The sequence below is a fragment of the Rutilus rutilus genome, assembly GCF_951802725.1.
Source record: "Rutilus rutilus genome assembly, chromosome: 10".
Classification (NCBI taxonomy): Eukaryota; Metazoa; Chordata; class Actinopteri; order Cypriniformes; family Leuciscidae; genus Rutilus; species Rutilus rutilus.
Genome location: NC_140215.1, coordinates 6,847,211 through 6,870,946, shown reverse-complemented (window position 1 = coordinate 6,870,946; position 23,736 = coordinate 6,847,211). Strand labels below are relative to the sequence as shown.

The 23,736-nt window shown below is 35.7% G+C and overlaps 1 protein-coding gene across 13 annotated transcripts in view; it reads left to right on the top strand.

The window, feature by feature from the left end:
• The window catches only part of nckap1 (NCK-associated protein 1), a 53,478-nt gene that overhangs the window by 7,160 nt on the left and 22,582 nt on the right, over window positions 1–23,736 (top strand). For 2 of the 13 annotated variants that reach the window (XM_084421966.1, XM_084421973.1), the window contains exons 2-16: window positions 1,295–1,312; window positions 5,257–5,367; window positions 12,234–12,320; window positions 12,885–12,941; window positions 13,049–13,191; window positions 13,314–13,404; window positions 13,537–13,674; window positions 16,526–16,574; window positions 17,242–17,398; window positions 17,588–17,644; window positions 17,808–18,011; window positions 18,455–18,587; window positions 18,942–19,023; window positions 19,539–19,597; window positions 23,109–23,254. In XM_084421966.1, the coding sequence (XP_084278092.1) occupies window positions 1,295–1,312; window positions 5,257–5,367; window positions 12,234–12,320; window positions 12,885–12,941; window positions 13,049–13,191; window positions 13,314–13,404; window positions 13,537–13,674; window positions 16,526–16,574; window positions 17,242–17,398; window positions 17,588–17,644; window positions 17,808–18,011; window positions 18,455–18,587; window positions 18,942–19,023; window positions 19,539–19,597; window positions 23,109–23,254 (1,532 nt within the window). Of the gene's footprint in view, window positions 1–1,294; window positions 1,313–5,256; window positions 5,368–12,227; window positions 12,321–12,884; window positions 12,942–13,048; window positions 13,192–13,313; window positions 13,405–13,536; window positions 13,675–16,525; window positions 16,575–17,241; window positions 17,399–17,587; window positions 17,645–17,807; window positions 18,012–18,454; window positions 18,588–18,941; window positions 19,024–19,538; window positions 19,598–23,108; window positions 23,279–23,736 lie in introns of all 13 variants that reach the window. The other 11 variants (XM_084421976.1, XM_084421971.1, XM_084421974.1 and 8 more) reach the window with 7 other exon arrangements.

Here is a 23,736-nt window from a genome sequence, read left to right as displayed (position 1 = left end):
TGGAGCGCACATGATCTTCTCTTCCGCCTTAATAATACCAGTTACAGCGCGAAATAAACATGAATGAGCATCGGAAAGTGTGTTAAAAGATAGAGTACAACTTATCGAAATTCGTATCATGTCACATGGAATCGCTCAATCAGTGTTTCAACCGTGGAAAGACGTCAGTAAAACAGCTTGTAAACAATGTCATGTAGCGTCACATTTACATCAAAAAAAAAACCATATCCAGTGACCATAAACTCGTTAGTCAGCTAGAAAAATTAACTCTAGAGAGGAGCATTTTCCTAAACATATGCACCATATTCTTTATAATTTTTAATGTTCTTCAATATTTAATGCATGTTTGAATAAATCTGGCAAGTTTTTTTGACAGACACCATTTAAATGTTTATATTTCATATAACTTTATTTTTATAAAAATAAATAAAAGTATAATTTAAGTGTTTGTATACAAATCAGTTCATTTTTACCTTCAATATCATAGGCTAATGAAGCCTAGTAGGCTCGACTGACTCCCATAGTTTAAGAGATTTGTTTTCCTTGAGAAAATTTGGCATGTATTGTACCTGATATCCAAAGTAATCTATATTGAATCGAAATCGAATCGAATTGCAAGCTTGTGAATCGAAATCGAATCGAATTGTGAAATTTGTGTCAATACCCAGCCTTAAGTGCTAGGCTATACCATCTAGTACTCTTACCTGATATTACTTCTGATTGAAATGACATGGATAGTCAAAGTTCAGTCTGAGATCAGTGGTCAGCTCTTTGCTTTTATAATTCTGTGCATGAGATGATTTGATGCAAGTGAGCAGATAATAATGACCTTTTTGTTTGTTTGTTTGTTTGTCTGTTTTGTTTGTTTGCGCGCTCTATGTTTGCAGTGTGATTCTGTTCGTCATTCTTTAAGTTCAGATCTGTTTTCAGTCATTTTGTGAACATGTTGACCTTGGTTCCCTTTTACTTGCATGGATTATGTTTCTTTGACTAATCACAAACTTCCTAGTCTTTTCTTGAACATGGACGTGAATTCTCTGAACTCAGCCCACAGTGTTCCTGCTCCCGGAGGAGTGAATTCTGCATGGTGTCAATGTTAGCTCTGGGAACGACTGCACTGTGTGACCCAACTGACCCCTTGCGTCCCTCCTTAGGACCCGAAACAACACACTAACTGGAACGACTTACATTTAGTTCCCAAAGCTAATTTGTTTTGAAGTGAACATGCATGGTAGACATTGGAACCTGTGTTTATGTGTAATTTTCTCTCTTTCTGTTACAATGCTTCCCCCAGCAAGGACAAGTTTGGAAGGTTTGCACAGCTTTTCACCTTCCTAAAATCTCAGTTTCCCCCCCCCCACCCCCCTTCCCCCTGCTCTCAGTCTCATGTCCCATGATCTTTCTGTACGCAACTCACAAAAAAAGGCCCTTCCCAAACTGTAGCACCAGCAGGACTCTTCTGTTTAATCTTTCTTTAAACAGATTTATTTCTGTTTCTTCAGCGGAGTGATTTTGATTTGTTGTTTTGCGAACCTAAATTTATGGCAGTCTTACAGATGTTGAGTGATTAGAGCTGGGCGGTAAACAAAAATCTAATAATTCTCAATTAGATCTTAATATTTTTAGCTGCATTTTGACATATGTCTATATTTATGGATGTGTTCTTCTGAAATGGCTTAAAAAGTTTTGTGAGCAGAGGAGCCATCATTTTGACAGCCTTCACTTCAAAAAATTTATTGCAATTAGTATAATACAGATTTAACATTTTTTGTTCAATACTGGAAACAAAAATAGTATTTGTAAATCAGTTATCCATATTTTTACTTTACATTTTTATGTTATGATCAGTGTTGGGTACGTAATTAATTAATTACTGTACTAATTACTCTCTCTAAAATGTATTGCATTACTTATTACTTTCTAAATCCCATATCAACCTCAACCAGTTGAACAATACAAGGATAGACATGAAACTGCTCTTTTAATTCTTTCAAGTAAAAAAATATAAAATTGCATAAATTATTCTTGAAATGACCAAAGTATTTAAAAATGAGGTTACATTTAAAACATACATTTTGACTTTAGACTTTACATTTTTATGTTAAATCCACTATTGTTTTACATAGAATCGTTATATAGTCTATACAGTATTTAATGCAATTACATCAGAAGTAACTGTAATTAAAAATTAAGAGTAATCCCTTAGTTTATTTTCTCAAGGGGAAAGTTACACCCAACACTGTTTATGATGCACAAATTTCTTCATGCATCATAATATACAATATAAAATATTGATACATTGTGCTTTAGATGATTGGTTTACGAAAAGTTTGAATAGATAGTCAGTCGCTCTTTAAGAAATTGTGCTCTAAAAAGTAGTAAATCTTTGCTGTTTTCTAGCACTATCCGTTCAATTTAGCACTATTTGACAGCAAAAGTAATGTGCCGATTCCAATCAAATCAAATCAAATAAAAAATCACTAATATAGGCCGATTCACGAATATCGCCCAGCCAAGTATGTTACAATCCTTTGCTTACATTTGTTAGGGTAATAAATATTGTTAATGCATGAGGCTTATTTTAATTTTCCATTTTTTCCCTTATTTGTTTGTTTTATTTTTACCATCCTCTTTATTTTCAGTAAGTTTGCTTTTAACTGCAAAGCACAAGTTGGATGTCAGTAGTCTGATAAACAAAGAAGAACAAAACCAGCCACAGCCAGCCATTTTTGAAGCATAGTATAGAATCTCTGTGGGTTTATTTATTTACTCCTCTGTGATTGGCTGTGTTAAATTATCAGTGGGCACAGGAGTAATTTAGCTAATGTAAATTTAATGTTAGTGTGCTTCGAGCTGATTGCCGGTTTGCATCATTTCCAGGGCCTGCGTGTAACTCCCGTCAGTTTGCTAGCCATGCGGTGTCTTTTTTTTGGGAACGACCTAATGGGCTTTGTATAAAAAACACATGTTGTCTTACAGCACCCAGAGCCTCTGTGTGTTGCCGTGCACACTGGAATGGTCTTGAGGTTTGATGCTGTGTTAGCTGTAGGTGCATGTAAAGCATCATGTAACGTGTCATGTGACCATATACACTGCCCTGCCTCAGCTGCACGTCCACTGACGCGTTCCAGCTCCTTCACTCTGTAAGACACTCACCTCTTACAGAACAGCCAGCCAATCAGACTCACTGTCCAGCAAACCCACCATCTCTCTGTTGCTCTCGCTCTCTCTCTCTCTCTCTCTCTCTCTCTCTCTCCAGGACTGTTTCTGATCATACACTGCTGTCTGTGTTCCACTAACTGCTCTCCAACTTCTCACGCAGCACCTTGTCCATTTGAAGAGCATTTTCAATTCTTTCCTCTCTCTCTCTTTTCCCCTTTTCCCTTTTTTGTTGATTAGGGTTGGGAATCCAGAACCGGTATAATATCTGTATTAAATCTGTATAAAAACAAAAAGTATTTTAAACAAAACTGGATCAATGTACTAAAATACAGTGCCATGGGGAAAAACCTAAATAGTTTTTTGGTCTTTATTGAATGTGACGAGAAAGACTATGCTCATTGCTCAATGAAATAATACGATACAAAAAAATAATTGCTGTTTGAAAATGAAGCTGAATGAAACTGAAGCACTTTGCTAGCGGGTTATTTAACTCAACGAACACGCATCCTATATGAGATTAAGTAAGGGATAATGTACATCCAGCCGGTGGTTCTCTCAAAATAACCCCCGACAGGATGATGAGGACCCCGACGCGAAGCCGTGTAATAAGCCAAATCTCGCTTATTACTCGGCTACTTGCCACATAAGTAAATAATTAGACACGAAATATTGATCTGAGTTGAAATATTTTATTAGGCTACGTCTTTAAACGCAAAGCTTCCGCGCAGAGAGCAGGTGCAGCGTGGCAAGTTCAAACTAAACGGACATTTAAAAGATATGGTATACAGTCATTCATATCACTTATTACACAGCATTTCGCCACATAAATAATTATGGGGATAAGATATATTGATTTCAGATTAAACTGTTTTAAAATCGTACCTGTTTGTATCTCATAATCCAACAGTGTACAAAACAATAGTCAAAAAAATGGCAGCAGCTGCGTTTGTATGAAACAAGAGAGAGCGAGTCCACGATTCTGGATGGGATAATTAAATAACTGTACACAAAATATTGATTCGACTGAGTTTTAATATTTTATTAGCTCACCAAACGCAAAACTTCCACGAAGAAAACCCGTTCCTAGCAGGCGTATAGCACTGCTGACTTCAGTAACCCGGATGAGCCTGCGTTATCTGTTTTGAGCAGAATAACTTACTGCTGGATGGCGCTATATTGACCAGTCAGAATCGTGTTGAGCCGTGTAATAATCAGATATATACAAAATAAACATAATATTACAAATTATCTGCACAAAATAACACAAATGTACAAGTGAACTTGAACGAAGTTACGTGTTATTCAGAATGTGTGACTCCTCGTGTTGTGGACACGCTCTTCCTGGAGCAACATGCATAAACAAGGCAACTAAGCTCAAATAATTCATGTTTTATTACTATATTTTTCTCTTTATAATGTTATGTAATATGACAGTTCCAGTCACAGTTAATATTAGTCATGCATTGCTGTTTGAGCTGTGCGCTCTGAAGCTGACCACCGGCGCATTTTACTACCGCATCAATTCTTAACCAAATGCATCCTATATAAGATAATCATAGGCCTACAGAAAATAAACACAATATTACAGCTTACATTTGCACAAAACAACAAGGCTGCGAATGCACACGCAAACGTGTAGTCATGAAGGTGTAACTCTAGCCTTTTAACGTAAAATGGTCCCGAACATAACTCATAGCATCCCTAATTGCAAGTAAATATGATATCGTGAATCAATTATTTTGTGCTTCCTAAAAGTTTCTAAGAATCATTATAAAACTGAAATAACTAAGTTCCTTACGATTCCCATTCCAACCTTCCATTCTTTCTGTCCTTTATTCTCTTTCAGTCTCTTCAACATATTCTGGCCTTTTCTCTTTTCTTTTTCTTTTTTCCATCCACTGCATTTTCTAACTGTGATCAAATCCCTGCACTTTACCTCACTGTTCTTCCTCTCTGATCTGTCTCAAACGGTTTGAATCTTTGTTTCATGATCAGTGGAGTATCAGTTAGTTTTCTGCACATGTTCACAGTGGTGCTGTTCAAGCTGTTGCACTTTTAGCAGTGATGTTTTTTTTCCCCCCCTGTTCATTGTAGGCCTGTGGAGATCCCAAGGCAAAACCTTCCTACCTAATTGACAAAAACCTGGAGTCAGCCGTGAAATTCATCGTAAGAAAATTCCCAGCCGTTGAGACGCGTAACAACAACGTAAGTTTCACCTTATGAATCAAGTATTTTGTAATGACTGCGGTGAATGTTATGATGTTGATGCTGATATAATGTTTTACTCATCTAATAGACTATAATTCCAATGTTTGATGTATTAAAGGTGCTGCAAGTGGTTTTGCTTTTTGTTGTTGTTGTGGTGTTTGTTTTTTTTGCACTTTGCAAAATGGCTAAAACCATTTACAACAGCTTTAATCAGGCAAGATATTTGTCGAGAGATAATACTGCATGTTTTCTCCCGTTTCCAGTGGTGCATCAGTAAATGAGGTTTTGTTAACCATGGTTTCCAAGGAACATCCCAGTGTTTCAGCTATCAGCGAAACGTTTTTTTCCACTCCATAATTTCTGTCATTATATCGGATCAGAATATACCCCTCTATTTAAATCTGGTGCCATGGCCCGGATCACATCAGCTATTGTGCAGGACCCTGTAAGGGGTTCTTTAATGGCATTAAACTCTGATTTTTGATTATAGAAGTACATATTTACTGTATCTGATGTTAGTGGTTGTTCAACAGCAAACTAGTTCCTCTCTATTAATGGTTCTCAACTCACCATGTGTTTATTTTCTAGCATTTAATGTAAATTAGAGCTGGATTATTCATAAATAATCATATTTTTAAATGTAATTAATAGTAATTATATTTCCTAGTATTAATGTATGTGTGTGTATGTGTGTATATATATATATATATATATATATATATATATATATATATATATAAATAAAAATGAAGAGTTCAGATGCAAAAGCCTCTAAGTGCCATCTGAACTTTTCTTCTAGAATGATCATTTTTATCAAGCTTGTGTATTTAAATTCAGTAATTTCACTTAAATGATAATGAAAATTACCTATTAATTGTCATTTAAGTGAAATTACTGAACCTAAATATACGGGCTTGATAAAAATGATCATTCTAGAAGAAAATATCAGATGGCACTTACTACTTTTATTGCTCTGCCATGACGCTTTAAGCTTGATGTCGACTAGTCGCTGATCATGGCCTATAGAGGGTTCAACAGGATAAGAAATCTTTGAAGTCCACTTTTACGCTCTGTTTCCAACAGTTAAAATGACAAATAAATGCTCAATTTATCGGGTGAATTCATGTTTTACACAGCTTATTGTACAGGTAAGTTAATCACATTCTAAACGAATGCACTCCTGCATTATTACGCACACACATACAGACAGTAGCTCACATATAACAAGCAGATCACGTGCACATAGAAACATTCAGTAGCGCAGAAACGTATTGTCAACACTGTTCTGTGATTTATGAATGAAATAGCTTAGAAACTGAAAAGTTCTAGCATATACAATATTTCTTGGGAACTAAAACCCACAGCGTCATACTATTAGTAGAGAGATGCTGCATAGACAGGTAGAATTAATTCACGTACAATCGCTCTCTCACTAATGCATTTATATAAATGTAATCTTTACTGTGCTACTTTTATCTGTATCTGATTTAGAACGAGCAGAAATTTGTGAGAAATATAACGACCCAAAGACAAAAGAACTGATTAAAAATAAGCTGTTATGTAGGAGCGATAGCCTTGTGGGCAGCGCTGTGTCATATGCCATAGCTGTGCACAAGGCAACCTTGAGGTTCTGGCTTATTTGTACATTAATGACGTCATCAGCGACTAGTCGACGTTGACTCAACTGTAATCACATAAATGCCACATAAATCCCTAATAAATATATGATTAAATTACTTCTAAATCATCCTGCTCTCCCCTGAGGCTCCCAAGTGAGCCCCGGCCCCCTGGTTGAGAACTGCTGTTCTATTGACTATAGATCTTTTAGCAAATATACAGCTTTGCAAACATCATCTGAGCTGATATTAAGTGGAGATGGTGCTGTAGTAGTGAAATCAATGCTCAATATTTAGTTTTCTGTGTTTCAGCACTTTTAGTCTCCCTTCTGATTACCATCATATCCCCTCCAACACCACAGTCACCAAGCCCAGTCCTTTCTTTTAATTGCTTGTTGCCATTGCCACAACCCTGAACATCTCTGAAGCATGTTTACCATGCTTGGTTCATGGGTTCCCATGGTGCTCATTCCTCAACCATCAGAGAGTGATTCAAACATCACTCCTTATGGTCGTGGAATATGGAGGTTTAGTTTGAGGTCATTGTAAAAACACTATGTTTTGTCATGCAGCCCAATTTTTTTTTCAAAGGCTTGATGTAGTGTCAGCTTTATTAAGTCATCGAACATGATGTGATGTCCTCATGAGAGGGGCTTTCCCAGATCTGTCTTTCTTTCCAGGAACCTTTGGCCACCCTTAACTTGACCACAACACCACAAATATGATTTATTCTTACTGTGGAATCATTTTTGTGTGGATCAATCCATATAACCCAGAGAGGAGATGCAGTCACCAGTTCTTTGTTGTGTGTTTATCAGATCAGGAAGTGACATCCGTTCAGCCCGTGTTGCTTTAGGAATGTAGGTGTGTCGTAGTTTCACACCTCTACTGGTTTTGGTCCTGCATTTCTGCTATCACAGTCTCTGATCTCTGTGCACAGCTCTAATGACCACTTTGGGGTGTAAAAAAAAAAAATACATTTTTGCCCTTGGTTATTTGTCTCAAATACCCCTTTTCCACCAACAAGATCCTGGTGCCAGAGCCAGTGTGTATTCTGACACCGTTCTGCACATTGGAAAATTTGCTCCTTTAACCCCTGATGATCTTGGCCACTAATGTTAGAACATAGGGAGTGGGATAATAATAGGTACTATTTTTAAAGCACCAAACAAAACTAGACCACTCGTATTATAATCCACAAAGTTGCCTACATTGAAATCACCCAATTGTTGCTTCTTGATGCACATTCAGTTGAAAATTTTTAATTTAATTTGTGTGAATTTGGTGCTAAGAAATATGTTTTATATTTACATAACTTCTGATGCTAAATCAAAGCATGTGATGGTAAAGACAGATCAGATACATCATAGATTGACACTCAAGTAAATGAAAAATCGTGCTTGTCCTGAGTGCAAGCTCTTTACAGCCAGCACAATTTTGGAGGAAAAGAGGTAAAGATGACATTTAGCCTGGATTTTTGTTTATAAGCCGGAAGGTAAAGATGTTTTGGGGAAAACAGAGGAAAATCATCAGCATCATGACATCGATCATTTAATTTATTTAATGGGATTGTCTCATAACAAATTAACCAAACTCTTTTTCATGTGTGCTATTAAATATTATTTTTTTGTATATATGCATTTCATGTCAAATGTGTTTTGTGTTCATTTTCTTCATTTTGGTCCCACTGTTAATAACCAACCACCATGTCCTTTTGAAGTGTTGTATATTTCAGATGCTGCTTTGCCTTCTACTTTGTGTTAAAGATGTTTAACTGCTTCTCGCAATGATGTGGAGCTGTGTCATGTTTAACTGTGTTTGAGTTGCCTTTTAGTGTTGTTTTATATTTCCTTTTTTGTTTTTTGCATTTTTTGCATGCTTAACATGGCTATTTTCTGGATTATTCTTTTGGTAAGTTTGGACTCCATGTGGAGTCCTATTTGCTTTATTTAGTTCCTGCTCTTATGTATATGTAGTTTAACATTTCAGTTGTACTCACATGTATATGTCAGTATTTCAGTAACCTACATGGACAAAAGGAATCTCAGATGTGCCCTTCAAATAACTCTCAAAATTCAAAGCCTGTGAATGTTCATTTGGAGTAGCTGTGATGTAATATGTGACTACTAATTGGGATGTGCTCTGAGCTTCCTTTCAGCCTGTTACTGCATGGTTACATGCTTTCTTCAGTATATTTATCCACTCTATTAAAAAATATATGTATAGTGAGGTTGAGCCCTTTGTGCACAGCATCACGTAGTTTTGCCCCAACACACTTTCATTTGAAAAGAGCGGAGATGGTGATCAGGAATCGTTTTGAACTTCAAACTATGCCATTTAAAAAAAAAAAAAAAGATGTATCTTTGATATACAGTTCACTTGGTTTTGTGAAAGAATCTCATGAAACCTGCAAGAACATGTCCAGGTTGTAGTACCCCAGAATAAAAATAAATAAATACATAATAATAATATATTGGATTAAAGGAAATAAAGCCTATTTTTGTTTTGTAATATTATTTTCATGAGAATTAAGGACATTTTCCACCAATCCTCATGACTGTAATCCAATAATATTGTCTGTGGGAGGGAGAGACGGGTACACAGTGGTACACTATTTAAATGATATTATTTGTTCTACTGGGTTTATTTGAATTGATAAAGAGTTATTAAGCATTATAAAAAATAATTGAATTGAAATGTTTTATAGGTAATAAAAATAATCTACTTAATAATGGGAATATAGAAGTCTAAATAAATAAAAAATACCCATTTCTGGTTATTCAAGTAAATATATTGTCAAGATACCAAAAATCTTAGTAGTCCTAAAAATAGGCTTCATTTTCTTTATGCAGATTCAAATTTCCTCTCTTTTTTTATCTTTTGATTTTGAAGTGCAATGTGGCCTAAACATGTTTTTGTAAGATCCTACATTTATCACAGTTTAATCTCCCTCTCTGCTGTTTTTCATGACATCATGTCTAATATAGGTCTACAGTATTAATTATCAGACTAATTTTTTGATCTTGTGGAATTATATACTTTAGTAGGATATGAGGTGAATATAAAGTATGTAAGGTGGGGATGGTGTGGTTTGATGGAATTTGTGTTTTCTGCCTATACGTAGTTTCTCTGATAATGGGCTTTATGGGTATCTTCAGTGCATCATTAACTCAGTTAGCTCTAACCTGGTTTTCTGGAAATCCTGATAGATAATAAGGATTCTGTCACTAACTTGATTCTAGAGCACATTTGCACTACCCGTCGCTCTAGATAAAACTGCTGAAATGACAAAAGTCTTCCCACATCATGCAGTTTTTCCATGCTCTTTTGAACAAGTATGCAATATTATCCAAACTTAACTAAAAGACAATTATATTAGCGAATTAATGCAATGTAATATAGGTGTGCATGCCTGAAATGAGGTCAGAATACTTCCCAGGTGTAGCGGTAATGCATTTTTGCTCTAGAGTTGCAAATACTGTAAAGACAACCAAAGGGTAAAGGCCTGTGCGTGTCAGGACTTGATGCAGGGTTCATTCACTAGTTTGACTGTCAAAAATAAAAACTGAGAAATGCTCTCTTTGACCGTGCTCAACAATAAGGATTATTTTCTGCGGCACTGGTTGGTTTTACTTGTCCTGTCAACATTTCACTGGCTCTGCAACGTAAATGATAAATAGCTATTTTTAGGAACCTATTTTGTATGTTCTGAATTGATATCCTAATTTATATATTCATTTTTTTTTTTTATACATGATGTAACTCCATGACAGAAATATATATATTCATAAACACAAGTTTGCTGGAAAACAGTGGCATATGCAGCAAACATTACTGATTTTATTCAACCCATACTATTATTTACACGATTAGGTCATTATCTTTCAACATTTCAACAAATTCTCATTGATATACAATCACCTTAGGTAATTGACACAATTGGCAGCAGCAATGCATCATTGAAATTCAAATGTTGAAGTTTGCCTAGGCTTAAAATAGATGTACATGATCAGTGAACATAAGTGACCGTGCAGAACTAGCCTGATAGAGCAAGAAAATTCAGTCAAATGTTATGAGATCTCTCACATCCTTATTGTTGATCCCTGCTCTGAGACGTTTTATTTTGTATTTGGTGGCTATTTTGACCAATTTTAGCCAGTTTCTGAATTTTGTTTTGTTACACTAAGAGGTCTGCTCCCACTGACGCTAAAAAATAAGTTATTTTTCTTCCCATTCCTGCCCAAAAAATCCTGCAGGTAGAGATCAATACAATTTTAGTCCTGTTACAGTAAGATTCTGTCTCGCTCTGGTGTTTAGGGGGGCGTTTAGACAGCACCGTTTGGCCATTTATTTACACGACAATGGCGTTTTGGGGGCCTGAACAGGCAATCTTTTGAAAATGGGTTTCAAAGTGCAAGTTTTTAAAAACGATACTGTTATTGACTTCGTGTAAATTACAAAAACGTGAATTTGCGAAAACAGTGACGTCATGCGCATATGTATTACGTGTTCAGTTTATAGATGCGTAGCGTTTCTTTACAAAGTGACATCGCCAACTACTGGGCTGGCATGGATAATACAGTGTTTTTTTTTATCATTTTCACAGAGCTATGTGAACGGGTATCGTTTTCATGTACACATTCCCTAAGGCTATTTAAATGTACCCCAAAAACAAGTTTTGCATTACCTGAGAAACTTTGCGTTCCCTCGCAAAATCTTTTGAGCTCTTTGTGAGCAAACGCAAAGTTTCTCGGCGGAACACAAACGTTTTTGCGATGGAAGGCAAAGTTTCTCGGCGGAACACAAAATATTTGCGAGAGAACGCGAAATCATTGACAAATATTTTTCTTGAATTGGCCTTAATTTGAGTAACTTTTAGATATTTAAGTGTAAGATATTTAGATAAGTCTTAATATCTTAGATAAGTAGATATTTTTAGATATTTGAGTGATTTCTTACTTCCACACCCGCACTTGATAATTCAAAAGGTTTCGTCGGGTCAGACCTCTACCCTAAGATTCTGTTTTAGTCAAGCTTACAGAGTTTAGGGCACAAACTGAATTCATAACTCCTTTACGTGCCTTTTACTGAGGTTATTAGAATTAATATAGTAGTACAGTTCTCAGCCATAAATGATCTAACGTGAACCCTGCTGATAAGTTTCCTGGTCAGATATCACAATTATGTGACCTTGCTTAATGTGATAGTGTTTAATTTATGCACTTGTCTTTTACATTACAGCAACAGCTTGCACAACTACAAAAAGAAAAGTCAGAAATACTGAAGAATTTAGCTCTATATTACTTCACCTTTGTGGACGTTATGGAATTTAAGGTATGAGAAGCAGTCCCACTCTATATGGGCCTCAGTCATGAAACACTAACAGAATGATTGAATGTAAATTGTTCATAAAAACATTCTTATGTAAATTGTTTAGTTTACATATTGGAGCATTTTATTATTATTGATGTACTGTTATAGTGTAACTTATTTTAAATGTTCTTGTTTTTTTTATCCATTTCTATTTAGCTTTAGTCATTTTATGTAGAACATTTTATTTCAGTTCAGTAATTTTAGTACTTCAAGGTTAACTAAACTAACATTTCAGTTGCCATATGTAAGTTTATTATCTAATATTCTAATGTCTAATATTAATATTTTATTGTATTTAATATTTTTCAATCAACATAAATTATTTGTAATACTTTGTTTTAATTAACAATAATAACTCTGATATCTGATTTCATAATATGATTTAATATAAAGCATACTGTAAAATAATACATAATATAAAATAATACATAATTATATCTTTTTTTTTTCTTTTTTTTTCTTGGTAAAAGACAAATTGATAGTCTTTTTATAAAGCAATATGTTTGTGATTTTCTGTTCTTCCAGGACCATGTCTGTGAACTGCTGAACACTATTGACGTCTGTCAAGTTTTCTTTGACATTGTGAGTTGAAATAATGGCAATCAACAGAATATGTCTTTTGAATTATTGATTTTTGTTCAATGAAATGGCAGATGTATAACAAAGTGTCTTTTTTTTCCACAATGCAGACTGTAAATTTTGACCTCACAAAGAACTACTTGGATTTGGTGGTGACGTACACTACTCTGATGATGCTGCTTTCTCGAATTGAGGAGCGCAAAGCGATAATCGGCCTCTACAACTACGCCCACGAAATGACACACGGTTCAAGGTAATGCATATATGAGGTAATCTATATCTCACCTAGAGCCACACACTGTAAGGTTTCATTCTACTATAGTGTGGATATTACCAATGACAGAGATGTGTCTGGGGTCATGATTGTGTGTTCAGTGATCGAGAATACCCCAGGCTTGGACAGATGATTGTGGACTATGAGAACCCGTTGAAAAAGATGATGGAGGAGTTTGTCCCCCATGGAAAAGTAAAATCTGCATGCTACATTGAGATCAGAAAATCACATTACTCTTGTTTCCCATCTCATAAGGAGAACATGGTTTAATCTGAGCTCTCTGCCATTTGTTTTTCTCTTCTCTTTCTCTCTCTGCTATGACAGTCGCTGTCAGATGCACTGGTCTCCCTGCAGATGGTCTACCCACGCCGGAATCTGTCTGCAGATCAGTGGAGGAACGCTCAGCTGCTCAGTTTGATTAGTGCTCCTAGTACCATGCTCAACCCGGCTCAATCTGACACGGTCAGGCTTCGCTATAGTCTTTAATTAGTTTTGTGAACTCTGTCATCATACACAGTTACCTTTTAAGGCAGCACACTAACCGTCATGGCACCTTATAAAAGACTGATTTGAAACTTTCTTTATAGCAGTAGCAAGTCCGCTAACAGTCACTCATGCACACCACACAAATGGCGCTCCTCAAGAGGCACACAAGTTTAAATTATGCTCTCTATTAACTCCAGTAGATTGATGTTAGCATCACAACCCAGTTAGCAAATAAGTGTACAACAGCAGTAGTGTTGCCTTTTATTTTGTTGCCTGCATCCCAATTCACCTACTTATACTATGCCCTAAAAGTATGTAATTTTTATTTTAAAGAAAAAGTATGTACTTTTGAGTGTGTAGCTGGAGAATAGGGAAGATGTGGGACATACTACTTCGTCATAACTGTGTCTTCCAGTCTGTCGCTTAGTTACGTTCATCATGACAGTTTAAACTGCCCTGTCAATCATCTTGTCACAGTCATCATCCTCCACATTTAATTTTATTGATTTTCCTACCATATTAGAGAGAATTTAGAAACCTTTCATGCGGAGAACTCTCCTCGTGTGTTTGCATAATGTTGCATTTAATAGTTAATGACCAAATTTATCTTCATAATAGTTCACAATGTTGTTGTAGATGAAATGCAATGTGGATAACACTTAGTAAATATTTTTCATCAGGTTAGATGCTGATTATTAATCAGTCAAATCCATTTTTCTAAACTGCTCTACTTAACCGTCAGTCTCGCACAGCTATTTTTTAACACTTTTATGGATGTTTGTAGTTCTAATTGAATCCTAGTCAGACGTGCAATGGGTTGTGGGCAATATTAGCCGTTAGAGTGTGCATGGATCTGCACTTCGGATCCTAACCGGAAATAGTAGATCATCCAGGTATCTTTGGGATACGCATTTTAACATACTACCATTTGGTACACACTAATTCTGTTAGTCATAGGTTGTATCATAGGTATCCTCAAACTGTTTAAAAGAGCCTCCACATTGTCTTATGCCTAAAATTAAGGGTTACAAGTTTTCCAATCATAAAAAATAAATAAATAATGATTATTGCTATTAAAAATAATTTTCAGTAATTGAAATATAGTTTAAATAAAATGTAAATATTAGATGAAAAACTTGAAAATATTGCCTTTGCATCTAACAGAAATAAGTTAAAGTACTAAAATTACTAAAAATATAACTCAAATAAAATAAAGCTAAATATAAAAATGCTTATTCAAAATTGTAATAAATATTCGTATAATAGATAAATAATACTAAAATCACTAGGTGTAAGAACTAGGGCTGAACGATATTCTGTTTTAACATCGACATCGCGATGTGCGAATGAGCGATAGTCACATCGCCGGAACATGCGATGTGAAGGGTAACGTTAGTAGTACCCATAAGAGAACGGTAGCACACAGTAAACACGAGTTTGTTGTATGGCTTTTTGCTGGGGTGACATACGCGTTCTGCGTGCCTGCACAGTGATTGGTTCGCTGTGCCGCAGCTCACCGCGCTCACAGCCAACATTCAAAAATGCGCGACGAAGAGGATCTGCCGCAAAAAAAGTCAAAATCAGCTATTTGGGACTAGCCTATTTCGTCTACAAAAAGGAGGATGTTGACCAAAAAGAGGTAGGCTACTTTGCTGGAGTGTTATAAAGTTGTGGATGGTTGTCTTTTTTAAACATTCGTTTATTTTTCGTGTTCGCATTTATGAGGAAAAAACAATGTTACGTGACATTACGGACGCGACCGTTATGAAAGCGGCACTAAAAGACTGCTTTAAAACTTTCACAGAAACCTCAAACAGAAAGCACAAAGCCTTTCTTTAAAACGAATTTCGTTTTGTATTAATTGTATCTTAATTTTAATCAGTATTTCATTATCCAATTTCCTGGATTTAATAATGATTAATAATAATTAAAAATAGCAGCCAGCGCCTTAACCGGAGATTAAGCTATCATCCATGAACCGAAACTCAGCGTAAAAGGTAGCATACTCGCCTCACACACCTAAAAAAAAAAGAAAAAAAAAAGAAATATATCTATTATCTACAGAAATCTCTACTTTTAAACAGAACCATTAAAAAAAAATATATAGCTATATTTAATCTGTATGAAAAGTGCATTTCTCCCGATCACTGCTGCGAAGATCGCGAGTCAGTATATTGTCAACTTCAGCTTTACAGAAAACACTTGTTTATTAATAAACAATTAAAATGTCTCATTGTAATATTTTACATATTATGAATCATTACTTTTGCTGGGTATAGGTGGCGTTTACATGAACGCGTCACTGAATCAGCACAGAAAACATAATTTTTCAGGTCCTAGAACCCGAAGAACGTTAGGTCCTGTGTAGAACGTTCACCGAATTCTGAGAGAAATATGTTTCTGGAATAAAATATTAAGTGGCCTTTTTGTTACTTGTAATGAAGCTTGCTTATTAGTGAAATTATTAATAACATGGAATGGTAATTATTGACTTTAGCCTGGATTGATGGCTCGCAATATCGCGATATATATCGTTGGGGGAAAAATATCGCAATGTAATTTTTTTTCCAATATCGTGCAGCCCTAGTAAGAACACAGTGTAAACAAACATTGCTCATAGTCGATTATTGATTGCCCAACTATAGGCATTAACACATGGTTATTTAATATATTAGCATTCCAGCTAAACATCACAGATACAACTATTGATATAGAATGTCTCATACTGTGATATAGGATTATTATCATAGTGTATATTCCTCATAGGCAGGAGCATGTGAACATTGAGCATTTGACCAAATATAATTTGTTGACCCGTATTTTTCAGATGCCCTGTGAATATCTATCCTTGGACGCCATGGAGAAATGGATCGTCTGTAAGTGTGTTATTTAAGACAACGTGAAATTTATAATGTACACTTTTTTCCTTTCTTAATAAATTCGTACTGTGTATGATTATTTATTGCATATAACCTCTGAATTTTTTTTTCAGAGGTTATATGGTACCAGATTTTTTTTTACCAGATTATATGGTAATATTTCAAATTGAATTTTTTTCAATTTCAAATATTTCAAAACCTCTGAAATTACTTTTTTTCTGGATAATACATTGTTACGTAAAATTTCTTGTGAATGCCGTTTCATGATCGTTATGCCTCAGATTGAGAGAAGCAATACTGGTAATTGTTTGAACATTTGTTTTATTATTTTCTAGTCTTTTTGTATAGTAGTGTACCATTTACATGATGTGGTTTAATATTTAGCAGGTCCAGATGGAGTGCTTTTTTCACACACTTTCTGTGCTTATTTTGAGGAATCTGCATAATGTATTTAAATTTGGTGAAAGGTGTTAAATCTGAGAACAAGATTCATTCTCTGTGGAAAGGATCATCAAATAAACCACATTATTTCATGATTTATATAAACGACACTCTTTCCAGTTGTCGAAATCGGTGAACACAGATCCTGCATGGGCCTGGGTTTTTACAAATGTAACAGGAGTGTATGTGGTTTGTAACAGTCTCTCTCTGTTCTGTGTCCTAGTCGGGTTCATCTTGTGTCATGCAGCTCTGAACAGTGATCCTGCTGCTCTCAGTTTGTGGAAGTTGGCTCTTCAGAGCAGTTCCTGTCTCTGTCTGTTCAGGGACGAGGTCTTTCACATTCACAAAGCTGCCGAGGATCTCTTTGTAAACATTCGCGGGTCAGCAATTTCTACCGGCACACACATTCTCAAGTTTTCTGTAATTAATTTGCATATTGTGTGTATTGTTTATATAAAAGATTTAAATTATCATAATGTGGTTCATGCATATATAGCGTGTCTTTGTGTTGTGTAGATATATATTATGTTGTTGATTGTGTTTTTGTTTGTTTTCTCTATCTTCTACAGTTACAACAAGCGTGTCAATGACATCCGTGAATGCAAAGAGTCTGCTCTGTCGCATGCGTAAGTGGCCTCTTGGTATTTCTGAAGATGCTCTCTATTGACTCCAGTAGATTGATGTTATTAGCATGTTGCTAAGCTCACAACCCAGTTAGCAAATAAGTGTAGCAGCAGCAGTGTTGCCTTTTATTTGCAATATCTATTTTTCTTTAATCATTTGATCCAGGGGCTCGATGCACAGAGAGCGTCGCAAGTTCTTGAGATCTGCCTTAAAAGAGCTCGCCACAGTTCTAGCGGATCAGCCAGGTTTACTGGGTCCCAAGGCTCTGTTTGTGTTCATGGCTCTCTCCTTCGCCCGTGATGAGATCATTTGGCTGCTCAGACATGCCGACAACATCCAGAAGAAAAGCACAGATGACTTCATTGACAAGTAAATCCAATTCTTACACCTCAACGCTCAATTTTGATATGTTTTTTAATTTATGCTTTAATGAGGCCTTATGCTAAGCTTTTGTATTTTTTAATTTCACCAAAAAATTCCATGATTCTGAGTTATTTTTTGTTTGTGTGATTCACTGCAATTTGCTCCCATATTGCATTACACATGTTATTTCAGTATTATGTATTTTACTGTTATAGTATTTATTAATATTTTGAATTAGTTTCTATTTTTTCTATTTTCAATATATATATATATATATATATATATATATTTTTTTTTTTATAATTCTATTCAGCTTTAATATATTTTAGTCATTTTTATTTTGTCATTTAATTTCAGTTTTTAGTCATTTTAGTACTTTAAACATTTCAGTTGCCAAAGTTTTTCCATCTAATATTTATATTTTAATTAATTCCTCCTCGTTTTCTCAGGCACATTGCAGAGCTGATCTTTTACATGGAAGAGTTGAGGGCACACGTACGGAAGTACGGGCCGGTGATGCAGAGATACTACGTGCAGTACCTGTCTGGCTTTGACGCTGTGGTGCTCAATGAGCTTGTGCAGGTGAGACTATCTGCTCTGTGGATTCTCCAGTTTTCCTTTCTACTGCACGGAAAGGACATAGAACAGTTACACAGTCTTTGGAGAGCAATTGCTATTTGTAGTGCTCTCATGAGATGAGGAACAGTCATGTGCAGCTGGGTGGTTCAGACATGAACATTAGTCACATTATGAATCATTCACAGGATCTCACATAGGGCGTCTAGAAGAAATACATGAACTTCACCACTAGATGGAGAACTAGTATTGTCATTCAGTTCTGAGACTGCAATCAGCAGAGAGACTTGCTCGTCATGGTGTTTTAATTTTAAAATGCACACACAATTGGTAAAATAATCATGTCTTCTTCTCTTGTAGAACCTGTCCGTCTGCCCAGAGGACGAGTCCATTATTATGTCATCTTTCGTGAACACTATGACCTCTCTCAGTGTTAAACAAGGTAGAGAACCTCTCTTCTTATTTAAACATTTGTAATGTGCTAAAAAGACATCATGAAATCAAAATTGATGTCCCTGGTCTTATTTATCAGATTCATTGGTTTGTTTTATAAACTGCAACGTATGTGGATCATGTAATTGTATTCATGGTAAGAGCATGGATCACAATTTTTGCTTAAAATTCAACAAAAATTGTTTATATATTAAAGAATCATTATATAATCCAGCAAACATGAACAAAATTCAGTACTACACATATGAAAGGTAATGCAGAAGTAATGCATACTTCAGCGAAATGGACGCAAATTAAAAGATAAAATAATAAAAGTAAGTCTGACTGGCATCATGCAAAAACAGCTCGTCATTTAATTATATTTTATATATTCATAGGTTTGCTGTAGTATGATACTGGGACTGATGTACTTATTACTTATCTTTTATTTTGTGATATAAAATTGTCTGTTGTTGTTTGTACTCTGTCTCAAAATAACTAACTTTGTATGGGTGTGTGTTGCAGTCGAAGATGGTGAAGTGTTTGATTTCAGAGGGATGAGGCTAGACTGGTTTAGACTGCAGGTAAGATGATCTCAGTCGTCTGAGCCGGGTCAATACATGGTGTTTGTTTCCTATGATCTAATCAGGCATAATTTACAGCTCTTATCTTTGCTTCCCCCTTACTAATTAGCAGATGCTGGTTAACGTAACGCAACTAATGCTCTCACAGTTTGAGGTACAGCACAACAAAAAGTTTCATGCCGACAAATGTTTCTTGCAGATATTTGCTTATCCTTTGTCTTTTCGAATGAAAGCAATATTTTTTACAAGCTGTATGAAAAATGACTTAATTTTGAATTACTTAGAAATGAACCACAGTGCATGCTGTTCTTTTGAAGCTCTGATTATTCAAGAAGAGCCTGCGCCTTTCATCCAGGCTCAAATAAATCAGACTTCGTCCCTGTGGAATACAGCACATTTTTTTCATCAAGTAACAGTACATGTGGGTGGGTGGAAATGGAAGCAGAGATGGAGAGACAAGCTTGTTCATGTGTTTTTGAGGATCTGTGTGAGTGTGCGTGGACCTCAAAAGCCCATGGATCTGGATTGCAGTCTTTGGGATTGTCCAGTCTGCTCTCAAATGCGTTTCCTGTGTTTTGGCCTGCCCAGTCCCACAAGAGAGAAGCCATTTGACCTCTTCCCTAAAAGAATGTTCTGGGTTCAAAAACTTTATCCACAGAATTTGAGGCATGATTTTGATATAATACCATGATACCACAGAACTTTTTCCCCCTATGTCCCTTGTATGTACTGTAACAGTTAAAGCACTTATATTCAGGGTCTTTATGATCATGGAAAACCTGAAAATATCAAAATTTCTAAATTATGATTTGCAGGTCTGGAAAAATAATGGACATGAATATGCATACAGTATACTGAATTAACATACAGTATACTCACGTAGGGCAATATATACTATATATCATATCTCAACTTGGTTGATTGATTGAATCATCGCAAAATGTAAACTATATTATCATCCTGCTCTAATCTGCTAAATGCGACTAAGGCATGAAGATATTAAGATATTATAAACATCAACATGATTTCCTGTAAAGCTGCTTTGAAACAATTTATTGTGAAAATGCTATATAAATAAGTCTATGAGATTTGTTGGAAATCTTACCATTTTTATAGAAGTGAATATATATTTTAATTTATTAAATTGCTGTCTGTGAGTCCTGTCTCTATACTTAGGAATGACTAAAGTATTGGGAATGTATTTTTCCAACATTGTTGGGAACCTTTTACATTTAATCATTCATTTTGGATGAATTTGTTGTGCATTACTGATGTAATTTCTGTCGGTGGACTTTGCTCTATTTGAATAGTTCCTTTCTGATAACATTGTCATGTTAAAGTTACCTGGTTTAGCGACGTTATGTGGTCATGACCAAATGGAATAACTAAAAAAAGATGTTTTTAAAAACTAAAATTGCAAATAACTTTACACAGACATGGTCAGCAAATGATTTTCTCACTTCTTCCATTATGCAGTTACCACAATTTTTTGCTTTATCAGACAGACTATTTTCTGTGGTAATGCCACAGATTCCACAAAAAGTACTTATTTGCCTTGAACCCAGAACATACCTTCAAGAGCAGGCCTCAACCTCTTCACACAGGAGGGTTTCAGTTCACCTCTTCAGCAGGAGAAGCTGCTATCAGTGGAATGCGAACATTTCTCTCAGCTGAACAACTGTTGTCTGTGTTTGGACCTTTTCCCACTCTTCATCACTCTTTTCGCAGCCAGAGTTGCAACAAAAACAAATCGTCCCCAATAACAGCAGCGTTTATTCACTGCGCAGCCTTGAGCTCTGACTGCTCTCAGTTTGCCAGGACAAAGCAAATTCAAGGATTTAAAACGTCAGCTATAGAGCAGCGGAGTGTGTTTGAGGCTGTTGACAGTTGTGGGTGTGTGGATGTGTATGTTCAGCTATGTAGGTGAATTACATGAAAATATGTCCAGGTCGCCTTACCCCAAAAACCGGAAGAAAGAAAAAATTATATAATGAAATTATAAAAAATATTTTTTTTTAAATCAGAAATGTATTTTTAATAAAAAAAAATATTTGTATTTTTAATTATTGGTGGTTATTTTTAGATTCTTATTGCTGTAAAAAAATTTTTTTTTTTTTATACTGTATTACTGTAATACATTTTTTCAGAATGACCTTTTCCATCTGTCTTTCATTGTTTTTCAAAACAGTTGGTCCACCCCTAACTTTAATTGAAAAAATGATACTTTTATTCAGAGAGTACACATTAAATTGATCCATAGTGCCAGTAAAGACATTTATATTAAAAAAAGATGCAATGTTATTTTAAATTGTAATAATATTTCACAATAATGTTATTTTTACTGTATTTTTGATCAAATTAATGCAGCCTTGGTAATAAGCATGAGACGTTTTTTTTTTTTTTTTAGATTTATAATATAAAAAAATTGAACGGCAGTGTCATAAATGTATAGTAGCAAGAAAAAAGAGATGGGTAACTGGTCATCAAAATTTAAATATGACTGTTTTGGTGAATGAAACCAGGCAGACTAAAATGTGTGCACAGATGTGTAGAAAAAGTCTCTGTAGGCACTAGAATCAGTCACTACTCCAAGTTTGACAGCAGTGAGTTACTCTAAAGAGCTGCCCTGACTCTGCTCTCTAAGCAGGGATGCCCCGTTCTCTCCTTAAATTTAGCATGCTTTCTTCTTGTTTAATGGACCTGTTGTTGAGCTAACATTTGCCAGTATATAACAACTAACGGTTCACTCAGTTCATGTCTGCTCGTCTGCATTTGGCCTCTTCGTTTCCAAAGGTGCGGTCCTATTTATCGCTATGGCCGATTAAACTACCAGCAGCAGTCTGCAAATGTTCATCTAAAAATAAGCCCTGTTTTTCAATACTTTTTCTGCTCCGCAGTGGACTTCAGTGCGGTACGATATGTTTATTGTCGTTCCCCGGACTCCATAACCACAAGCTTTGTGAGTTTAGCACCTGCTGAATGTCATGTGGCATCATCCTGGCATGCCGCGCTCTTTGAATTGGCCGATCTTTAGATGATGAAAGCCAGCGCAGGGCGAGTGCAATCCGTGTTTTGGTTGAGTTTTCTCACACTTCTTATGTTCGACTTGATCGCACTGGCTGGCACAGCTGTTTCGCTGGGGGAAAAAGAAGGGTTTTGACTTAAACACCAAAGAGAATCTGTTTTGCATACAGTCTTCATTTGATCATGTATGCTAGAGAGGAAATTGTGTTGGTTGGACATTGTCTGGTTCAAAAGTATCAAGTTTACAAAAATATTTCCCAGAAAGCCTTCTCAGAAGTTAATGATATGGTAAAACATCAAACCACACTTTTCTTCAGACTCTGCCCTGGTCCAGTTTCCAATCTTGATTCGTTGCTCTTCATTTGCCTGAGGATTTGCTCATGGAAATCAAGCCCACCAAGCTTAGCCTTTGAGTTGTCAGGATAATTAATGCACTTTCATTTGATTCCAGATTAACTCTAATGATGATGTTTTTCTCTGTGCTTAGGCTTACACCAGCGTGTCCAAGGCCTCACTAGGACTGGCAGATCACAGGGAGTTGGGAAAGATGATGAACACCATCATCTTCCACACCAAGATGGTGGACTCTCTGGTGGAGATGCTTGTGGAGACTTCTGACCTTTCCATTTTCTGGTATGACCTCACATCAAAGAAAAGGTCATTCAAAGAAATTACATTAATGTGTAGAGTAGAACACTGAATAGACAAAAAGTGGCTTTAGAACTGAAAAATGTTGACTTGCGATTCAGTTAATTCTGCAGCTGCTCTGAAAGGTTCATTGAATGATCTGTTATTTGCATTCAAACTTGAGTTTGAATTTTTTTTACCAATATATTTTAATTTATTTGTGTATTTTATTCATTTAATTGTCTATTGTAGCCAGCAAAGACAATGCAAAATTGTACCCTGCCTTTTTTACGAACTACATTTTAAGTCACTGCAAGCTCACAACTTGGGCAAAATATGATTCCTTTTTGCCGTGACTCTGTTGATTCAACGCCAGCTCCACAATTGGCAGAAGCCATATCTGTTCACAGAATCCCATAGCAACTGTCTGTTGTGCCTCTTGTTTTTAGATATTTCTTTTTCATGCTTGGTGGAAAGCGGACAGGGGC